Source organism: Brachyistius frenatus, unplaced genomic scaffold (assembly GCF_029030835.1).
Source record: "Brachyistius frenatus isolate BFR_SWC_R1_liver_20210118 unplaced genomic scaffold, ASM2903083v1 Contig_255, whole genome shotgun sequence".
NCBI lineage: Eukaryota > Metazoa > Chordata > Actinopteri > Embiotocidae > Brachyistius > Brachyistius frenatus.
Window position 1 is genome coordinate 152,420 of NW_027210854.1, and position 20,162 is coordinate 172,581.

Genomic DNA, 20,162 nt, shown 5'->3' on the forward strand with positions numbered 1-20,162 from the left:
CTATCAGGTTACTTTTGCATTTAAATAACAGATGACTCATTTATTTTCAGATGGACCTCCAGAAAACTGATAAGAAGGAGTGACTTTAGCTAACAACACCGAGATAACTGATGGACACATTTTATTCACTTTGGATTTGATGAGAAGTTGAATGGGAGTCTATGGAGCCGGAGGCTTTTTGGAGCTGACCTCTAGTGGCACTCGCTGGTATTGCAGCTTAAGACACTTCTGCATTGCCCCCATTTTTCAGAGCCGGAAGCTACGAACACTTTTATATCCAGTCTGTGTGCCAAAGAAACAAATCCACAAGACAAACTAGATCGATGACAAAAGACTGAACAAACCAAGTCCAAATCCCCCAAAAAAGAAACAACACTGCGAAGGCGGCAGGTGAAGGAAGGTGCCGTCCAATAACATAGCTGTAAAAATGTAATGCCAAAGGGAACAAAATGGAGATATTTAAGATTATTGCTTCAAATATTTCACATATTCTTGACATGGTAAAGCACCAAACTGTTGCTTGTTAAAATCAGCTTCCAATGTTGCATTAAAAGATGTGATTTCCCTTTTCCAGTATTTTATTTGTTATTATACATGAATTTGGATCCTCATAAATAGCTACTGGACAAACACAACGTTCACTGAGCCCTGTTCACATTCAGAGGACCTATTTTGCTCATTTTTCTTTTTCTTTTTCTTTAATACATATTCTTGGACATCCCTAGCTTTCCATTTCAGTTCACAGTTCATCGTCTGTCTGAAACAAACTATTTTAGCTCCTTTCTCTTGTGACTGGAAAACTTCCAAGAAACGTCCCTATGCGTGTGACCCCTGCTTCCTCCCCCCTGTATGCAAAGGACACGGTAAACCTACCATCGTAAATCCTCATCATTGATTGGAAATGGCAACTTCTCAAATTCCCCTGAGCAGGAATACCCGCAGCGGTGTGAATGTGAGCATGAATGTGATTCTGTGTTGGCTCTGTGATGGACTGGCGACCTGCCCAGGGTGACCCCCACTTTTCACCCAGTCAGCTGATATCGGCTCCAGGCCCCCTGTAACCCTGTTCACTGTAAAGCGGGTAAAGATGAAGGATGGATGGTACCCTTCCATTAAATGTACAATGTTCTGCCACTTTGCAAATATGGCTATCTGACGTTAAAACAAAGCTTCAAGGGACTGTGTTATTCCAAAAGTTTGTTTTTAGTGACGACTTTAACGTTTTGTTTTTTTTACTTAAGTGAGCCATCATGCACATATCAGAACCATGCAGCCATTGTTAGCATCTCATGAGCATAATTACCTCCACCTCCTGCTATGACATGTCTTTATGTTGTGTTTATGTTGCAGGGAAAATTCACTTCTGGAAATTAATGCGCCATCATTTTTCATTCTTTGAATATCATTTTTAATGCATCATATGACATAATACGCTTCATAGGTACAGGAAGATGAAGTCTGTGGTATACAGTAGTTAAAATAGTAGCATTTACTACAGATCAAACAGGAACAGTTGAATGGTGATAATTCATGTCATTCGAACTCGAATTGTGCAGCCAAATTGTTGTCCCAGGGAACTCAACCTGGACGATAAATTGATAAATATCTTATAGATTTGAACTACTTGTGATTATTTACTGATTCAATGTTCAAGTCCTGAATCTCTCCTGCTTAACAGGATTCCATGATACGTTTGATGGATCCGATCCTCATGTCCATGGGACCCATTCCCATGTCTCTCATGCTCCTGTACTCTCCGGGCCTCAGGTAGAGCATCCTGCCCCTGAAGCTGGGCTGCTCATACATCAGCCAGTGGCCGTCCATCACGTTAGCAGACTGGCAGTCGGACATGCGGTAACGATCCTGGATGGAGTCGCAGTCCTCACTCAGCTCATTCATCTGACCTCCGAAGTTCTCCCTCTCATAGATCTTCATCCTGAACGGACCTCTGTGCTGTTGGAGGAAAGAGCAGCTCAGCATGAAATCCATATGATAAAAATAAACAAAACACAAACGATTAGCAAAACAAAACAGTGCTCGCAAGATTATTGAATAAGAAAAGAAATATGGGAGAAAACCTAAAGACATCAACAATTAAATGGGATTGACTGTGTGTAGCCACGGTTTGTTGTGTTGTATTGTAAAACATATCTGATGAATATAATGAGGGTGTGTTTTCTTAGCAGTGGGAAAGAGGCCTCTGTGGAGTTTGAAAAACACAAATTAGAGTTATGTATTGACCTATTTTCTTTTATACTTTTCTAAATAAAACAACTTTTTTATCCATCTTATATTTGTTGTGTGCGTATTTTGTAATTTTTTTCATATTTTGTACTTACCTTTTTGTCATAATTGTATTGATGACTAAATTTCCCGACTGTGGGATTAATAAAGTTTGAATTTATTTTATCTTATCTAAACAATAATAGGAGTTTAGTGGAATTCCTGTTTGTATCCTTGAGCTGATCGAAACTCAGGACAGAGCTTCTTACCATGGGGATCATGCGGCAGGAGCGGATGCAGTCACTCATGCTCATTCCCATCAGCCGCTGGTTGTCGGGGTACTCGCCCCTCCTCACCAGCATCTGGTGGCCCATGTAGTTGGGCCGCTCGTAGACCATGAAGCAGCCGCTCTCCACCCTGCAGGAGTTGCAGCGGCTCAGGTAGGAGGTCAGCTCGGCGCAGTCGCTGCTGGTCTCATAGGAGCGACCCTGGAAGTTTCTGTCCTCGTAGAAGATGATCTGAAAAATAAAGCAGTTTAACACACATGAGCCCATCCAGTAATTATCGCCCAAATTACAACAAGAACAAATCTAAAATGCTCTCATACTCTGCCCATTTTGGTGTTCAATCTTATCCCTGATTGTACTGCTACTTTGTCCAGCCACGCTCTGTCACTTTTATACCCATCGTGATGCCTAAATCATCTATGGAGCCATTGTCTTGAATATCTTACTCAGCAGTGGAGCATACAGGGCTATAATGTTTGTTAAATCGCTCTGTAAATGGTTATTATTCCAGACTGTATGCATCTGGTGCAGTGCCAACTACCACGGCTCTCCTATGGGGTACAGCTGGGTGACAGCAGCAAGTGTATCAGCTGGGACTGTTTGTGCTGTCAGTGTTGGGACAAGAACTCTAATTTATTAAAAGGTTAAAAATAAATCCATCATATGGATACATAAAACTAGATCTGTCTCATGATTGAGTGAAGACAGCTGCACGGTTCACTCAAACAACACCAACACAAAGTGACACTAATGAATTCAACACAAACAGCTGGTGAGGAAATATTCAAAATACATTTACTCAAGTATTGTCTCAATATTCAGTTTGCATCTACAGCTGCGAGCTTCTCCACAGATTAACATTTCACATAAAACATAATGAATTTATACGGTATGCATTTGTAAAGATTAAAATTAAAACTAGCTCTGCTTGGACTGGCTACAACAGTAAAACGGTATAATTTCAATAATAATAAATTAATGTAATGATATAGTTTATTATGTAACTCTCAAAGGGACAATTTTTCTGGACTGTGGTATTTTATCATATAGAAACACTGCACAAATTAAGTTTTCTTACTTTTGCTTTTGATATTTGCAGTGCATTTTTATAATTATACTTGTATATTTTTACTTGGCATGACATTTTGCTTAAATAAAGAACTTGGTTACATTGTGGACTTTGACATTTTTCTTTTTTAAAAAAAATTAGAACTTGTAAACTCTGGTCAGATTTAATGACACCATTCAAAGCAACACATGAAGGACTCACCATGCACAACATTACATATGGTGCAGTTAAAATGTTTTAAAAACCTTTACTGTAAGGACTACATGCAAGTAATACAGTCTGAATGTGTGTTGTTGTGCTTTGTGGTGGTCACTGGAATATTGTGCATGTCTGTCAATGGAGGTAGAAATAATAAAAACAACAACAACATAATCCCAGGAGCACAAGAGGACGTGTTTGGCAAAGAAAAGTAGCAACCAAAAAACTTAGGAACTCGAATATGATATGTATTTTTGACTTGACTAACTACACACAACATGGCATGAAAAAAAAAAAAAATTGAATGAATAAATAAAATATGATTGATAACAAAATGTAGAAAAAAAACAAAAACATAAATGAATGTATTTTGCACATTTATTGACATTTGCTGGCCCTCAGCCCCTAAACCTTAACCGATGAGGTCTATATGATATTTGCTTCCTCACAAGTCCTAAAACGCCTCCAGAGCCTCAGAACACAACTGTTTTCATGTGCAACTGCACTTTATGCATTAAAAGCGTGACGTCTTATTTAAAACAATTTTTTTTTTTAATTTTATTGTACTCTATTAATCCCCGAGGGGAAATTCTTTCGCTACAGCAGCACAAAAGAATCCTCTTTGCATTAGAGTCATGAGTTCAGTGCAGCGGAGACAGCAGTTTGTTCTCATAAATCCTCTCTGCAGTGAGAAATACATGCATGTTTTTGTGCTGTAAATAAACAGAAAGTTCATCAAAAAAGTTCATTTTTGCTGGAAATAATATTAATGTGCAACTGACTGCAACATGATGTTTGTGTTTTCACTTACATAAAAGATACAGATGCAAGTGAACAGAGCCGATGACAGTATGTGCAGTGAATTAAACACAGCTGCATATTATGTATTAATTCCTCTAGCCTCTCCTTTCTCATGTTTAATCATTCCTTCAGATTGACTCTAACATTTAATCTTTTTAATGCATTGTCCTAATTTTTCTACCCATTTTTAGTTTCTAGTTCTTCTCTCACTATATTTCATCATTCTTATTGTCATTTTACCTTTGAATCTATCTTCTACATTTCTTTTATCGCTATCGTCTTGCTGCGTTGGTCTCAAAGTGGTTTTTAAATAGTCTCATTTTCCTTATAATTTGTTTTTAATCGTGTTTGTTCTCAAATTTGTTCGTTTTCTGGTCTGTCTTATTATTGGCCTGTCAATCATCAGTGTAAAGTACTTTGAACTGCACCAAAATGTACGCAGAGTGCTCTCTAAATAAAGTTTGATTGATTGATTGAATGATTGACGTATATTTAGCTATCCTCCTAGTGTTTATAGATCTATACCTCTTCAGTATGCTTTTTAGCAGGAGTTTTGCATATTAAAATACTGACATAAGATGTGTGACCCTTAAAAAAAAAGCTTTGGTATGACGTGAAATGAAAAGACGACAAGGTGGCATCTGACTCAACTTTCATTTTTATTTGACAGCACATGATTTCGCTCTGCTTCAACAGGAGTTCATGATACGCCTGACAGAACTGAGCCTCATGCCGCTGTATCCCACATCTCTCAAGCTCCTGTACTCTCCGGGCCTCATGTACATCATCCTGCCTCTGTACTGGGCCTGCTCGTACATCAGCCAGTGGCCGTCCATCACGTTAGCAGACTGGCAGTCGGACATGCGGTAACGATCCTGGATGTTGTCACAGTCGTCCATCAGCTCGTGACTCTGGCCCTGGAAGTTCTCCTTCTCGTAGATCCTCATCCTGAACTGGCCTCGGTGCTGTATGTAAAAGCAGGAGAGGACAGCTCAGCGTGTTCCAATTTTCAGCATGTGTCAAAAACTGAAATTCTTTTGCAAGAATATTAACTTCAGGTATTAACTCTTAACTTATGTTTTAAAAGCACTTCCTAAAAACACAAAATATGTAATTGATCTCTGAAAAATGTTAATCTTTTCATTTTCCTTACATACCTGAGGAACTAAACGGCACGATCGGATAGAGTCACTCATGCCAAACGACATGTAGTCAGAGTACTCGCCCCTCCTCATGAAGTACTGGTTTCCCATGTAGTTGGGACGCTCATAGACCATGAAGCAGCCGCTCTCCACCCTGCAGGAGTGACACCTGCTCAGGTAGGAGGACATGTCGGAGCAGTCGCTGCTGGTCTCATAGGAGCGACCCTGGAAGTTCCTGTCCTCGTAGAAGATGATCTGTGGAAGAAATAAATAAAAAAATACCACAGATTTTTACTGATTTGGAAAAGGCCTCAGTTTGTCCGAGCTTCTGTTTTATTTCTCTCCACTTGTTTGCGTTGTTGTGTGCCCGCAGAGTTCATGCTAAAATGAAAAGTGATTGTTTTCTGGTCTAGTCTCTACATACCTTGCCCATGTTCGATGTCCTGTGTTTGTGGGAATCTGTCCAACAACCTGTGGCTGCCAGGCAGCTTTTATACTTTATACGCACTGTAACAGGGTTTTGTTATTCAAATTTTCTGGAAGCTGATGAATAAGCAGCTCTGCAATTGCTTGTTAATTTCATTTGTGCCATCATGATCCAGAACCAAAGGAGGAGAAATGGTTGGAAGACACAAGGTAGAAGAGGAGGGAGAAGAACAGAGCTGCAGTTTGTAACTTTCTCAGACTGGTGGAAGAAAACTCTGCATTTGATCACATTTGAAGTGACTTTCTTATTTGATTTGTTGTGCTGTGTGTGGCCAGAGTTCAGATCATGGTGTCTTAATGGGTGTACCACGTTTTAAATGACTGCATTACTACATTTTCTGTTAACATTTGTAACGCCACGGCATGCTACTGAATCAAGTTATCAAATTAAGTCCCACTTTCCACACTAAGAAGCGATAGTGATTCCCTGTAAGTGCGGCCCTCAGAGTTTCTGCAGTTTGGTAGAATTTACATGTTCTTGCCCTGCCCTTAGTTATTAAAAAAAAAAAAAAAAAAAAAAAGCCAACTTCTAACTGATGATTGTAAAGTTAGATTGTGTGGATCCAGTAGTGGGAAAAAAATTAAGCATTTGGTTAAGCCAATATTTTACGTCATAATTTGCTTTTCTTCATGTTTATGAAAAAACAAAACAGCCACAGAAAAAAACATAAATTGACACCAATTTATGTTGTTCGTTGTTATTAGTTACACCGAAGTTCTGTCTTGAATTGACCAAACAAGGTTAGTCTGATTGGTTTGTGTGCTACATAAAGGTTTGTAGACAGTTTGATAATGTGCTAATTGAGCTAAGCACATACATTTTAACTAGTCTAAACCACATGTCAACAAACAGCTAACTTACCACATTAACACTGTCAGTACAATTACAGTTAGTTGCCTTTATAAGCTTTTCCTTCAGAGTTTACATTTGTACTAACAGCTGTTTACTTACGAGTGGAGAGGAAATGTTGGGAGCTGTAAAACAACACCGATGGTATCACTGGGGCTTTTATTTTGTCAAGAGTTTGAGCCATCATTGCGTTTAGAGTTCAGAATACATCACTTCTTCTTCTTCTAATATTGGACCCAGATGTTTTTTCGAGACGGGACAGGCTAGCTTGTTAGGTTAGGTTAGGTAGTTACTTTATTAATCCCAGAGGGGACATTTTTTCGCTACAGAAGCAATAAGATAATAATAGAACAATAGAAAAGCAATAAAATAGCAGTAAAATAGCAGTAAAAAATATAAAATATAAATATAAAATATAAAATGCACAGTATATACAGTATATACAGTACAGTATATATCTCTATATATTATATACAAAAAACCAAGAAACAGAGACAACAGTGTTATTGTTGTGTGATGGATTTTGCCAGAGGTGAGTTATTGTAAAGTCTTATTGCGGTCGGCAGGAATGATCTCCTGTAACAGGAATGATCTCCTGTAACAGGAATGATCTCCTGTATCAGGAATGATCTCCTGTATCAGGAATGATCTCCTGTATCTGGAATGATCTCCTGTAACAGGAATGATCTCCTGTATCAGGAATGATCTCCTGTATCTGGAATGATCTCCTGTAACAGGAATGATCTCCTGTATCAGGAATGATCTCCTGTATCTGGAATGATCTCCTGTATCAGGAATGATCTCCTGTATCAGGAACCATCTCCTGTATCAGGAATGATCTCCTGTATCAGGAATGATCTCCTGTATCTGGAATGATCTCCTGTAACAGGAATGATCTCCTGTATCAGGAATGATCTCCTGTATCAGGAACCATCTCCTGTATCAGGAATAAATCTCCTGTATCAGGAATGATCTCCTGTATCAGGAATGATCTCCTGTATCTGTCCTTGTGACAGCGGAGCTGGAGGAGTCTTTTGGAGAAAGTGCTCCGCTGTCCCTGCAGCAGGTGGTGGAGAGCAAACTATCGTCAGTTGAAATCTGTGCAACACAAAACATAGACGTCTTTGACATAACTTCAAAACTGTTATTCCTTCATATTGTGTGGATTGTTGTTTAATGTTACAAACAGAGATGTTACAAATTGCATTTTAAAACATTTTATGATTCCCTGGTCCTCCTGTGAGTGTGAATGGGAGGTAAACTCCAAGGTGATAAAACACTTTGTAAGTGCAGACCATTTGCAAAATATATTGCGTCTAAAGTTTGAAAAATACACAGATTGATGGGCAGATCAAAATGCTGAAGTTTGAAAGATAAGACGATGTCGCTCATTTACTTTCAAATCTTAACAAACAAAAAGTCCTTTACAAATTATCATTAATTTACTAATGCAGTGTGGTTTGCAAATACAAAGCACCATTAAGAAATACGAAAAACATATTTATTGAACAAACATACAAAATATATCTAATAAATCACGCTTAAGAAACAAATGCATCATGTTTTACAAACACAGAAGAAAATATTATTCCACAAAAACAAAAAATTATTTTTGGCCCAACATTTCTGTCAGGATTGAACTGAAAATGTTCTCTCACACGTCCTGAGTAATTCTCTCTACACAACACAGGTGGCATTATGAGTGAACTTAAATGCACCAATGTTCTCAGCTCTGCTGAATAATGCATCCCCACCTTTAAGTTTCTCTCTTGTATCCAGGAAGGAAGTGCAGGAATGAGTACACTTTTTGGCCATTTTGGATTAACAGTATGAATTTCAAACATCTAACACCTGCATCCACGTTGTCAGTTTAATTTGAAAATGCATAATTCATTAAATGAGTACATATTTACTACATTTTGGCGAGACAGTTTGAATTTAATGCAGTACGTCCACCCCTGCTGGTATGCATTTAGGCAGAAAAACGTCAGCGGCTGTTGTGCAGAGCAAATTATTCAGAACATTTGGTTTTGGCAGGAAAATAGCTCCATACAAGAGATCCAAGTTCCATGGTTCACTACAGCCAAGCTTTGTCCAAGAGTAAAATAAAACAACCTTGTTTCTTGCCCTTATGACGGAAATAATCGGTTATCTCATCCTGTAAAAAAGCAAAAGTAAACTCAAATTACTCACACAAAATATAAGTGCTAACAGAGACCAAGTAACGAAGAAATAATCCTTTAATTAAGTACAGGCGTTGGTCTTCATACGTTTTACATATCACATTTGGTACTTTTCTGATCTGGGGGCATCCCATGTGCACAAAGGCAAATCAAACTGTCCCAAACCCTTTTGCTGATATGCAAATCGAGCTAATTTAGCAGACAATAGCTTTCCCTCGTCTGCACATTCTGCTTTTTGATATAAACCACAACACTGCTAAAGCCGGATGGGAGACAAGCAATATCATGAACAATGGGGAAGGTAAGAAGCAAATAGAGTTTTCTTCAAAGATTACAGTGTATGTAAGCTGTCTGTTGTCTAGTTTGCAGCTACGGGCACAACCACATGCTATTGCTGTAATTATTACAGTGTTGGGTGATTTGTTTGTCTTTCTTTCTCCAATCCAGAGTGTATTCTTCGAAGATCAGAACTTCCAAGGTCGAAGCCATGAGTGTAGTACCGACAGTCCGGACCTGACTTCTTACTTGAGCTGCTGCAACTCCTTGAAGGTGGAGAGTGGTTGCTGGGTGCTGTATGAGCGTCCCAACTACACAGGCTACCAATACATCCTGAGACCTGGGGAATACCCCAACCACCACCACTGGATGGGATTCAGCGACAGCATCAAGTCATGCCGTTCTATCAAAAATGTAAGCTCAACTACTTGTCGACGCTTTACAGAATACAGCATCCATCCATTAGTATTGATTGTTATAATTACATTAGGAATATATTATGTAAAATACATTTTATCCAGTTTTTAAAGGTTCAATATGTTCACTTTGCCAAGTTGTAATTTAGGTAAAAAATAATACCAAAGTAGAAAAAGGTTCTTTAACAATTTGGGGTTAATTTTGTGCAGGAGAGTTCCCAGCTCCAGCAAAATACCACAGAGTGCTCCAACCAAGCAGTAATCAGTCAAAGGCCAACAGACAAAAAGGAGAGATAAAAGGCTCATGATTTGGCAGCAGGGTGCTTTATGCCCATGCACATCAGTTATTGAAGGAAACTAGGAAAGTAGCCAAGAGACCCATCTGTAGATGTGAGGAAACGAAAACAGGTCAACTGATTTAGTGCTAAATACTATTCTCTAATGTGACCCTTTCAAGGTATACGGAAAGTCCTGGAAGATCCGGTTCTATGACAAGCAGGATTTTGGAGGTCAAGTGGCAGAGTGTGTTGAGGATTGTCCATCAATTTATGAGGCCTTCAAGTTCCGGGAGTTCCACTCCTGCATGGTGACGGATGGCGCGTGGGTCCTCTACAAGCAGCCCAACTACCAGGGACTTCAGTACTTCCTGGAGCACGGCGAGTACCCCAACTATACAGACTGGGGCGCCGACTCCCCTGCTGTGGGATCCTTCCACATGATTACAGAGTTCTAGAAGTGCAGTGATCGCAGAGGTTCCCTGTGTCCGACAGAGCTCTCAACCACACTTAAGTTCTACAATTCTAAATATAAACAAAGCTTCATAAAGAATAGTTCTGTGGAAGCTCTCAGGCAATGAACACTTCCAGAAACTTGAGAAGTTGTGAAACCCATCAGAGTTGCAGATACCCAGGATTCCAGAGGGCATTCAGCCTCCCACCTGCTTTTTCCCAGCGGATGCCCGTCCTTCTCTTATGCAACTTAAATGTTGCACTCAAATGAATAAAGGCACTTTTTATGCATCACAATTCTGCCTGTATTGTATCTCATTACTACCTCAGAGAGTTTTAATCTTGTCATGTACCTTACGTAGGTACTTTGCCATCTTCATTGAGCCACTTTCAGGATCCATCTGCCGAAACAACAACAAACAAAACACTTCCACCGTTTATATGCAGATGATATCCTTCTGTATCTAAGAAACCCTAAAATCTCCCGAATGGAAGATGTCAATGTCATTTACATATACAAGACTGGAGTGCTGCATTGAAGCAAGGAGCTACCTTTCACAATAGCGACAGGTAATTTCAGATGCCCGGGTTTGTAATTTCTTCACCAAGTACTCAGAGTTACTTTATCTCAAGTTTATCCCACTTCTTACAAATATTAAGGATGACTTCACACGTCTCCTTGATAAGAGGCAGTTAAAATGTCGGTACTACTAATAATACATGACATTTTTTTCCCACTTCACGCTGGTGCAACACGAGAGACTCCACCATTAACGATTCAACAGTAAAGCAAGAAAACAGGAATCAATCTATCCATCCGGCAGAAAACCTAAAGACCTTGCACGTCTTTCAGCCCCAAATTTCAGATACAAAAGGAGACAAAGAAAAACAACACCTATGGTTGGATATTGAACTATCAGATCTCCCATTTATTTTTCAGTTAATCCAAAAACACAGTTGTTTTAAAAACTCTGACGTAGCTTTCATACCAGTATGGCATGACCTAAACTCTCAAAGTAAAAGTAAGTAAATCCCTGATACTGTACGAGTCACTAAGACGAAGGTATGATATCTGTGGTAACAGCTTCCTGCAATACACACAACTGAAATGCTGACAAAAAATATTTATATATAAAGGTATCCACCAATACTCTTCTACCGATTCAAACAACTAACCACAAAACCTTTCTTAAAAATATACAAACTCTTGTCAAAACTAGTTCCCAACCTTGCCTTCCGGATCCATGACGTAGCTGTTACCACTGATATCAACAACTGGAATCAAATCTAAAACTTTTTCAAAGTCGTCCTACACTAAAACACAACCCATACAGTATAAAATCTTACACAGAGTACACTACACACCATATAAAATGCACAAAATAGGATTTCCAAACAATAATATTTGCACACACTACTCAAAGCCACAGAAGTTTAAATTCAAGTTTATTTCTAGCAGGGACCATGTAAAGAATACATTAATCTCAAAAGGAGAGATGTTCTGGACCAGATTTAGCTACCAGCTAATTTCCCTCCACAGGTAAGGTAAAGACAAAACAATGTTACATTGTACAACAATACAACATTATACTACATATTGACTAACAGCCCACCAACACTCACCCCCGCAGGGGTACAGACACACAAGATACACTTCACAGAAAAAATCTGATTATTACAGACATACAAAATTTTTAAAGACAGATTGTCAAATTTAAAACCATTCTTGACAAATCTGTTTTTTTACTTCGCAGGAGAAGATGGTAAAGTCTGTTCAGGTTTTTAGATTAACAGGGAGTTTATTCCATTTCTTAATAGCTTGGCAGTTACGTTTTGGTTTCATCTCTATTAACATAATAGACCCATTATTATTTCAGGTTTATTCATTCAAGTGTTATTATGTGTTATTAGTATTTCTATACCATGATTGGTTTTTATTATCATCGCTGTTATTATTATTATTATTACTATATCATATAATACCTACTAGCCAGAACTCGTCCCCTTTGGTTAGTATGTTGCTTAATGTTATTGTTTTTGCAGTTGTTAGTATTATCAAAGATGTAGTGAATATATTAATTCATTCATTTATTTTTATATTTGTTCATTATCATATTAAAATATTCATGTCACGTAAATGTGCCCTTCTTCACATAACATAACCACACAGCAAAAATAATTGGTGTCCATAGTTTATCTTTGTTATTACTTAAAAAAATGTGTCATTTCTTATTTCTTTTCATGTGTATACATATATGTAAATATGTCTATGCGTATTCTGTTTACCTTTCTCTTTGGTATTGCTTTGTCTAAATGTCTTATACATCTACTATGGACTGTATGTCTACTTATGTTTGTGTACTGCCACTTGCACTTAAACAAAATAGTTTCCATCTCAAAACACCCTGATGTCTGATAATACCTAGATACTGGCAGGCACAATTATTACATAATGAGAAACAGACAGTAAATATCTCTTGTTGGTGAGTTGAAAGATGTCTGCATAGATCATGATTGGAAAGAATGTCAGGAAAGCATAATGTCTATGATTAAAGTTATTATAAATGCGCAAAATAAACAAAGTCTGTTCAGTATCTGTACCAGGAAAATTGTTACAAATTCAACAAACAATATAAGAATTTAGTTTTCATCGATTTTTATTTGAATGTATTGGCTTAGTAGAAATATATAAAGTTAGATACAGAATGTTGATACACTGCTTATTGGCTTATTATACGTGATTTGTCATAGTATGCTCACACAACCTTTAACAATGGTAAATGTCAGAACTATAACTAATTACTCAATGGCAACTTTCTTTTCCTCTTTAAATAACTTTATATTATCAGTGTTTTCATCACTGCAGTTGAATATCATTTTGTATTTTCCCGTAAAAGGTATTTTGTTCAGTTAATGTAGACGTATTATTCTCGAGGGTACACATACACTACTTACTGGTATAATTTCATACAGAAAATAACATAAGAAAATTAATAAACTTTATTGGAATTGCACCATTGATGTTTTTAGCATATAAAAAGGGCTTACATAAACACAATACTTGTATTGCAGCAGTTTAGATCAATTTGGACCAAAGTTGAAATTCTTGGCTCCGCTGAACAACCATTGTGTGTGGAAAGGCATTTCATTGAGTAAGAACAATTGGCAGTCTCTAGATGAACATTTGGATTGTAATAAATATTGCATGCACTGCTAACTATGCACTTGCTAGTATTGTCCCTGCTACGTATAAAGAGTTCTGTGCTGGTTAGTGGGTGTAGTATTTTAAGCTCCACAGATGGAGAAGGTGAGAATTTACAAGATTCATGCAGTAGCTACTTACGCTCTAAAATTGGTGCAAGAAACATATAGTTTTCTCAGTGACAATTTAACTACAACCACAGATGCAGACGTATAATTCTGTTTATATGTGCTCTTTTCAGATTGTGCTTTACGAGGGCCGGGACTTCCAAGGAAAGTCCTACGACTGCAAAGGGGACTCAACGGATCTCCATGGCTTCATCCACCGATGCCACTCGGTCAAGGTCAAAGGTGGCTGGTGGGTTCTGTACGAGCGCAACAACTACACAGGCTACCAGTATGTCATTGGTCCAGGGGATTATAATGACTACAGAAACTGGATGGGCTTCAATGACTGTGTCAGATCCTGCAGGATCATCAAAAATGTAAGTCTCCAACAAAAAGAAACAATAAATAACAATAGGGCTTTCGCACCATCGGTGCTCGGGCCCTAAAAAACACATCATACATCAAATTGATCACATTTCTTTGACTGTTTTGCTTTCAGACCAAAGGGCCATACAAGCTGAGGCTGTTTGACTGGTCGAACTTTGGTGGCCAATCTTTGGATCTGACAGAAAACATGAAGTCAGTCCAGGAGAAATTGCTCCGACAGGAAGTCCAGTCCTGTAAGGTGCTGGAGGGGTCCTGGGTGTTCTTTGAACATCCCAACTTTAGCGGTCGCCAGTACCTGTTGGAGAAAGGAGAGTACCGGCACCACTCAGAGTGGGGAGCTCTGAAAGCAACTGTGGGCTCCATCAAAAGAATCATGCAGCTGTGAAATTCCGCCAGAATTTCTTGAAATGTCATGCATTGCAATAAATTTATTTGACTGTTGGTTTGTGCCCGTGTCGAGTTTGATTCAAACATTCCCTTTTTATGAAAGATGGTGAAGATAAAAAGAAATGGCTGATAAAATGATACAATTAATTATTTATTTTGACAATGAACAAGTTACAACTCTGTTTCCAAAAAAGTTCTGTAAAATGTTAACAAAAACAGAATGTGATGTGTAAGTAAACCCATATTCATTTGAAAATAGACCAAAGACAATAAATCAAATTTTTATGATGTTGTTTTATGAAAAATATAAGCTCATTTTGAATTTGATGCCAGCAACACATTTCCAAAAAGTTGGGTCAGGGTAATGTTTACCACTGTGTTGAATCACCTCTTCTTTTCACAACACTCTGTAAGCGTCTGGGAACTGAGGAGACCAGGTGCCGGAGTTTTGAAAGAGAAATGTTGTCTAATTCTTGCCTGATATATATTTGTAATATTTTTCACGTCCTGATGCTCCAGATGTTTTCAATGATTGACAGGTCTGGAATGCAAGAGGCCAGTTTATCAGCAGACTCTTCTACTACAGAGCCATGCTGTTGGAATACGTGCAGAATGTGGTTGGACATTGTTCTGCTGAAAGTGTTTTCCAGTTTGGGTGTGAGAAACTAAGAGTAAGATGATGTATCTGGTTTCTTCTTTGGAGAGTTTTAACCTGCATTTGTGGACGCAGCGATGAACTGTGTTCACAGACGATGGTTTTCACAAGTGTTCCTGAGCCCATGCAGTGATTTCCACTCCAGAATAGTGTGTTTTTAATGCAGTGCTGCCTGAGGGCCCGAAGATCACCACCATCCAATATTGGTTTCCAGCCTTGTCCCTTGTGTTCAGAGATTTCTCCAGATTCTCTGAATCTTTTAATGATATTATGAACCGTAGACGATGAAATCCACTAATTATTTGTAGTTTTATGTTGAGGAACATTATTCTTAGATTGTTGATGATTGAGTGGTGAACCTCTCCCCATCTTCACTGCTGAGACACTCTGCCTCTCTGGGATGCTCTTTTTATACTCAATCATGTTACTGAACCGATGCCAGTGAGATGTTCCACCAGGTTGTTGTTTTTTAGCATTACACAACTTTTCCAATCTTTTCCTGCCCCTGCCCCTTTTCTGAAACGTATTGCTGGCATCAAATTCATATATTTTTCATAAAACAATAACATTTCTTGGTTTCAACATTTGACGTTATCTTTGGTCTATTTTCAATTAAATATGGGTTTATATGAATTTTAAATCATCCCTTTCTGTTTTTATTTATATTTTACCCAGCATCCCAACTTTTTGGGAAATGGGGTTGCAGATGAATTGAAAATATATGTGCACTTGCTAGTCTTTAAGCAACTAAGGTATAAAATAATGCAGTCAACTATAACTGAAATAAATCCAGATTATGATGTTTGTATTCTGTCAAGGTGTTTGGTCACCTGCAGGATCTTTTTTGGTGGATATAGTTGTGTCATCTACCATCATTGATATAAATATTGTACTAATTGTGCAGTGCAGCAGGGTCACCTGGTCATTGAAGGTTCTCTGAATGTAAGAAAATGTGATCAAAACAACTCTGAAATATGTTTGTACACAAATGTTAAATGGCATTTCTGATCTAAAATTGTTCATTTTATTAGATTAAAAGCATCAGATGTGTTATTTAATGCACACCCCACACTGGTTTTGTATGTAAATTATATCACAAATAGAAGTATAAGAAATCTTAAAATTTCTGCCAAAGCAAAGCTGAAACATATCAATTTCTTATGCACAGGGCTTTTTTTTATTGTCAAAAATCTTTTCTACATTAAGTGATTCAATATTTGACCTGAGGCAATTAAAGTGACAATAATGCCCCTCGCAAGGCATTTCAATGTGCCCACATACACAGTGGCCTAAAAATGAGAAAATAGTGACAAAAACATCTTGCTGAAAATCATTCCCTTAAATTGCTTAAAAAACTCAAAGACATTAAGTTTTGGAAACTGTAAGGCAAAAAAAACCTACTTTTGATTATCAAAACATGTAATCTTTTCATTATCTAATTAATTCATAGAGAAAACTTCCAAATTATTTGCCATAATTGTACAACACTGATGAAGCTAATCTTCCAATTGGGGTGCTGAACTATACTTATCCAAACAGCAGCTGATACAAATACAGAATAACACGTCTTCCATCCACCAGCTCTTTCAGACAGGTGTGTACTGAGGTGTGGACGCAGAAAGAGGGTGGAGCATCACCTGCTCTCTCCAACCCACATCCAGTTAAAGCGTGTACCCCACTGCTATGTGGCCAAAAGCCAACTTCACTGCATCTGCCTCAGTACCAGCTGCACAAGAGACTGTTTAATTGGATCAATAAATTGTTTCTGGAATCGGGCATTGACAGATCAAAAGGTCAGCTGCTTCAATAGTGAGTAAACACCGTATAAAGCCGAGCATTTCTGAAACAATTGCAGCATCAGCCATTGTGCACATATAAATGCTGAGGCAATTAAAATGACAATAATGCCCTTCGCAAGGCATTTCAATGTGCCCACATACACAGTATATATAAATCTGGACCTGTCCTGTAGGCAGTATTGTGTATGGGAAAGGTGGGAGAAATAAACGGTGATCAAAGGTCAGTGTGAGGCCCAAACATGGACCGTGTTGGAAAGGTAGGCAGACAGGTATTATTTGAGTTGAATAAAGTCAAATTTCCATTAAAACCAATAAAGTATAAGAACAAGTACCCTTTATCTTGAAAAGTTCTCCTAATACTGCTGGAGTTGGGGTTTTAATCTGTTGTGCTCGAAATTCTTGTTTTCTTGATTTGTCTCACGGATTGTATGAAATCAGATTTGCATTTAGACGAGGGTTTTGTTCTGGGTTTTTTTGTTTTTTTTGCATAGTTGGCTGTTTTGCTACTGGAAAGACAATGTTTGCATGTCGTCATTTTGCTGTTATATGTTGTCCAATACAATATAGTGCATCGTATATCATATGTTTTTAAGGACCACTGTTCTCTTACAGATCGTGTTTTATGAAGACAGAAACTTCCAAGGTCGCTACTATGAGTGCAACAGTGACTGTCCCGAGCTCAACACCCACTTCAGCCATTGCAACTCTATCCGCGTGGAGAGTGGCGCTTGGGTCCTATACGAGAGGCCCAACTACCTGGGCTACCAGTACATTCTGATAAGGGGAGAGTACCCGGATTATCAGCGCTGGATGGGCTACAACGACAGCATCAGGTCATGCCGGATCATACGAAATGTGAGTTCGTCCTTCGTTCAAGTTGTCAGTCAACCTGCACTTACTCACATGCACCTGGCAAACACTTAAATATCTTTCAGGAGTGTGTTTCTTACCAATATTTCAACCCTATATGCAGAAAATTCATTAATTAATTTGCAATTGAAAATAATTTTTAGGGAAGCATAGTGCTAACATAACATAAAGAGAAAACTGGTTTGATTTATTATTTAACGAAACAGGTACCATGTTTTGATCCCCAAACAATGTCCATTTGTATCAATCATTTTCTGGTTATTGATAGTTACTTAGAATATATTGCGGTCCTGTTTAAATACTGAATAAGTCCCCAATTACTTGAAGGATGAGACTTAATTTACATTTAACAGAATTCAAAGTGTTTTTTTTGCCCATGTCTTGGGGGTGAAGGGTTACGTCATATTTGTGTTGTATCAGAGTTATTATATAGATGCATTTCCTACTTGTAAATGTGTTAATTTTAACTTCCAAAATCATAAATTCAGCAATGAAAGTGGGAAATTCTTGATATATCCAAGATGGTGCTCAGGAATACAAAAATACCTCAAAACCAAGCGTTCCTGTCCATCCAACATATGACATGAACACACCATGATATCCTGTGCTATCTATCACTGCATTGCAACTCATAGGGATGTGATTCCTATGTAAACATACCTGGGAAAAGCAATTATGTAACTTCTAGAATGAGACTGCATGATAAACAAACAAAAACTAAACTAAACTGAAGCTTGGCTTTATTGTAAAGCAAATTTCAATAACTACAGAAAAAAATGTCATGCATGCAAGGGACAAGGCTGAAAACCAATATCGGATGACCGTAATCTTTGGGCCCTCAAACCCTTTAAAGCCCCTTAAAAACAGCCACGAATCTGTAGTGGAAATCACTGCATGGGCCCAGGAACACTTCCAAAAAGCATTGTCTGTGAACACAGTTTGTTGCTGAATCAACAAATACACACATATTTAGTACATACAGAGTGTGTGTGTTTTCAGACGTATTGCATATTCTTGTCATGTTAGCTGCAGGGTAAGCCCTACTGCAAAGATAAACTGAACCGGTGTTTGTCTTGCAGCCCTCTAGTGCGTTCAGGATTCGTATTTACGAGCGTCCTGACTTCAGCGGTCAGATGTTGGAGTGCACTGAAGATGTAAACAACTTGCCTGACCGTTGGCACCACCGGGAGGTTCACTCCGCCCACGTCCATGACGGTGCCTGGGTCTTCTACGAGCTTCCCAACTGCCGTGGACATCAGTACCTGCTGGAGAGAGGAGGGTACCGTGGCTTCAGCGAGTGGGCAGCCATGAACCCCAATGTGGGGTCTTTCCGCCGTGTCACCGACCTTTAGACAGTCTCTCTCCAATCTATGTTTCATAAAACTTCCCTTTGCACATTTAATAAAAAAGGATTGTACCAAATATGTTCATCCCTCCCTGTTCTCTTTTGCATTTATACTTTCACATTGTAATGCTAATTAGAATACATCACTTACCGTTATATTCCTCCACCAACTAATCAACTTTCAATTTACAACACTTCCATCTGTTTAGCTGATTCTCATCGTACACAAAGTCGCAGCCAAAACATTTTTTTCTCAGCTGACTTCAGAAAATACATTTTTACTACAAGGGACATAATACTTTGAACGTGTTCTAGGAAATGATGTTGTAATGGCCAGTGTAAACAGAAGGATTGATTACTGCAACAAATACTATTCCAGGGTTCATATGGGCTAATACGGGTGTAGTGCTGCCAAAATGCACCGTATTGATGCTGCACCACAAGTGAGGAAATAACATGTTCACATTTTTTCGGCGCATGGTCTAAAGCATGTTATTGTGTTATTGATTGAGTCACGATGTCAACTTGAAGCCTCATTTGAATGCTTCCGTTTGTGATGTTAAAGTCACTGCATTGCCCTTTAAAACAAACTCAACTCTTCCTGTGTTCATTTCAAATTTAAAAAACCCTCCAGCACTTTTTTTTTTAACAATGCTTTTATTGTGAAACATTTGATGAAATCTGTGTTGACTGAAATCAAACCATCAAACTTGAGCTGATTAATTCAGAACAACCATTGAAAACAGAATGA

At 38.3% G+C, this 20,162-nt stretch overlaps 5 protein-coding genes across 9 annotated transcripts; 3 read left to right on the forward strand and 2 right to left on the reverse strand.

Moving 5' to 3' along the window:
- Nucleotides 1-1,671: 1,671 nt before the first annotated feature.
- On the reverse strand, nt 1,672-3,755 carry LOC138634251 (gamma-crystallin M3-like). 2 transcript variants are annotated; one of them, XM_069721022.1, is made up of 3 exons: nt 3,732-3,755; nt 2,493-2,741; nt 1,672-1,953 (listed from the first exon to the last, which is right to left on the reverse strand). In XM_069721022.1, the coding sequence occupies exons 1-3, from the start codon at nt 3,753-3,755 to the stop codon at nt 1,672-1,674; spliced, it is 555 nt and encodes a 184-aa protein (XP_069577123.1). The 2 variants fall into 2 exon arrangements, with proteins under 2 accessions (XP_069577123.1, XP_069577124.1); XM_069721023.1 differs by lacking the exon at nt 3,732-3,755 and adding an exon at nt 2,831-2,839.
- Nucleotides 3,756-5,267: 1,512 nt separating this feature from the next.
- LOC138634256 (gamma-crystallin M3-like) lies at nt 5,268-7,240 on the reverse strand. Its single transcript, XM_069721030.1, has 4 exons — nt 7,159-7,240; nt 6,145-6,227; nt 5,736-5,975; nt 5,268-5,543 (listed from the first exon to the last, which is right to left on the reverse strand). Exons 1-4 carry the CDS (start codon nt 7,238-7,240, stop codon nt 5,268-5,270), a joined length of 681 nt encoding a protein of 226 aa, XP_069577131.1.
- Nucleotides 7,241-7,572: 332 nt separating this feature from the next.
- Nucleotides 7,573-10,664, forward strand: LOC138634254 (gamma-crystallin M2-like). The gene is made up of 3 exons (XM_069721028.1): nt 7,573-7,598; nt 9,689-9,929; nt 10,389-10,664. The coding sequence occupies exons 1-3, from the start codon at nt 7,573-7,575 to the stop codon at nt 10,662-10,664; spliced, it is 543 nt and encodes a 180-aa protein (XP_069577129.1).
- Nucleotides 10,665-13,957: 3,293 nt separating this feature from the next.
- Nucleotides 13,958-14,740, forward strand: LOC138634268 (gamma-crystallin S-1-like). The gene is made up of 3 exons (XM_069721043.1): nt 13,958-13,966; nt 14,103-14,345; nt 14,468-14,740. Exons 1-3 carry the CDS (start codon nt 13,958-13,960, stop codon nt 14,738-14,740), a joined length of 525 nt encoding a protein of 174 aa, XP_069577144.1.
- Nucleotides 14,741-17,381: 2,641 nt separating this feature from the next.
- On the forward strand, nt 17,382-19,418 carry LOC138634264 (gamma-crystallin M2-like). 4 transcript variants are annotated; one of them, XM_069721040.1, is made up of 3 exons: nt 17,382-17,390; nt 17,809-18,059; nt 19,154-19,418. In XM_069721040.1, exons 1-3 carry the CDS (start codon nt 17,382-17,384, stop codon nt 19,416-19,418), a joined length of 525 nt encoding a protein of 174 aa, XP_069577141.1. The 4 variants fall into 4 exon arrangements, with proteins under 4 accessions (XP_069577141.1, XP_069577142.1, XP_069577140.1 ...); XM_069721041.1 differs by having other exon boundaries at nt 17,809-18,051; nt 19,146-19,418; XM_069721039.1 differs by lacking the exon at nt 17,382-17,390 and adding an exon at nt 17,436-17,453.
- Nucleotides 19,419-20,162: the final 744 nt, after the last annotated feature.

What these genes read in the sequence shown, in the direction of transcription:
- LOC138634251 (XM_069721022.1), bottom strand. Translation starts at nt 3,755, where the DNA reads ATGGTGTCATTAAATCTGACCAGA. An exon ending in TGTCATTAAATCTGACCAGA is followed by an intron (nt 2,742 to 3,731) that starts GTTTACAAGTTC and finishes TTTATTTTTCAG; the next exon opens with ATCATCTTCTACGAGGACAG. An exon ending in CCTGCCGCATGATCCCCATG is followed by an intron (nt 1,954 to 2,492) that starts GTAAGAAGCTCT and finishes TTCCTCCAACAG; the next exon opens with CACAGAGGTCCGTTCAGGAT.
- LOC138634264 (XM_069721039.1), top strand. An exon ending in ATCATACGAAATGTGAGTTC is followed by an intron (nt 18,060 to 19,153) that starts GTCCTTCGTTCA and finishes GCAGCCCTCTAG; the next exon opens with TGCGTTCAGGATTCGTATTT.
- LOC138634256 (XM_069721030.1), bottom strand. Translation starts at nt 7,240, where the DNA reads ATGGCTCAAACTCTTGACAAAATAAAAGCCCCAGTGATACCATCGGTG. An exon ending in GGACATCGAACATGGGCAAG is followed by an intron (nt 5,976 to 6,144) that starts GTATGTAGAGAC and finishes TTTCTTCCACAG; the next exon opens with ATCATCTTCTACGAGGACAG. An exon ending in CGTGCCGTTTAGTTCCTCAG is followed by an intron (nt 5,544 to 5,735) that starts GTATGTAAGGAA and finishes TTTTACATACAG; the next exon opens with CACCGAGGCCAGTTCAGGAT.
- LOC138634268 (XM_069721043.1), top strand. An exon ending in CCTGCAGGATCATCAAAAAT is followed by an intron (nt 14,346 to 14,467) that starts GTAAGTCTCCAA and finishes TTTTGCTTTCAG; the next exon opens with ACCAAAGGGCCATACAAGCT.
- LOC138634254 (XM_069721028.1), top strand. Translation starts at nt 7,573, where the DNA reads ATGGATTTTGCCAGAGGTGAGTTATT. An exon ending in TTTGCCAGAGGTGAGTTATT is followed by an intron (nt 7,599 to 9,688) that starts GTAAAGTCTTAT and finishes TCCAATCCAGAG; the next exon opens with TGTATTCTTCGAAGATCAGA. An exon ending in CATGCCGTTCTATCAAAAAT is followed by an intron (nt 9,930 to 10,388) that starts GTAAGCTCAACT and finishes GACCCTTTCAAG; the next exon opens with GTATACGGAAAGTCCTGGAA.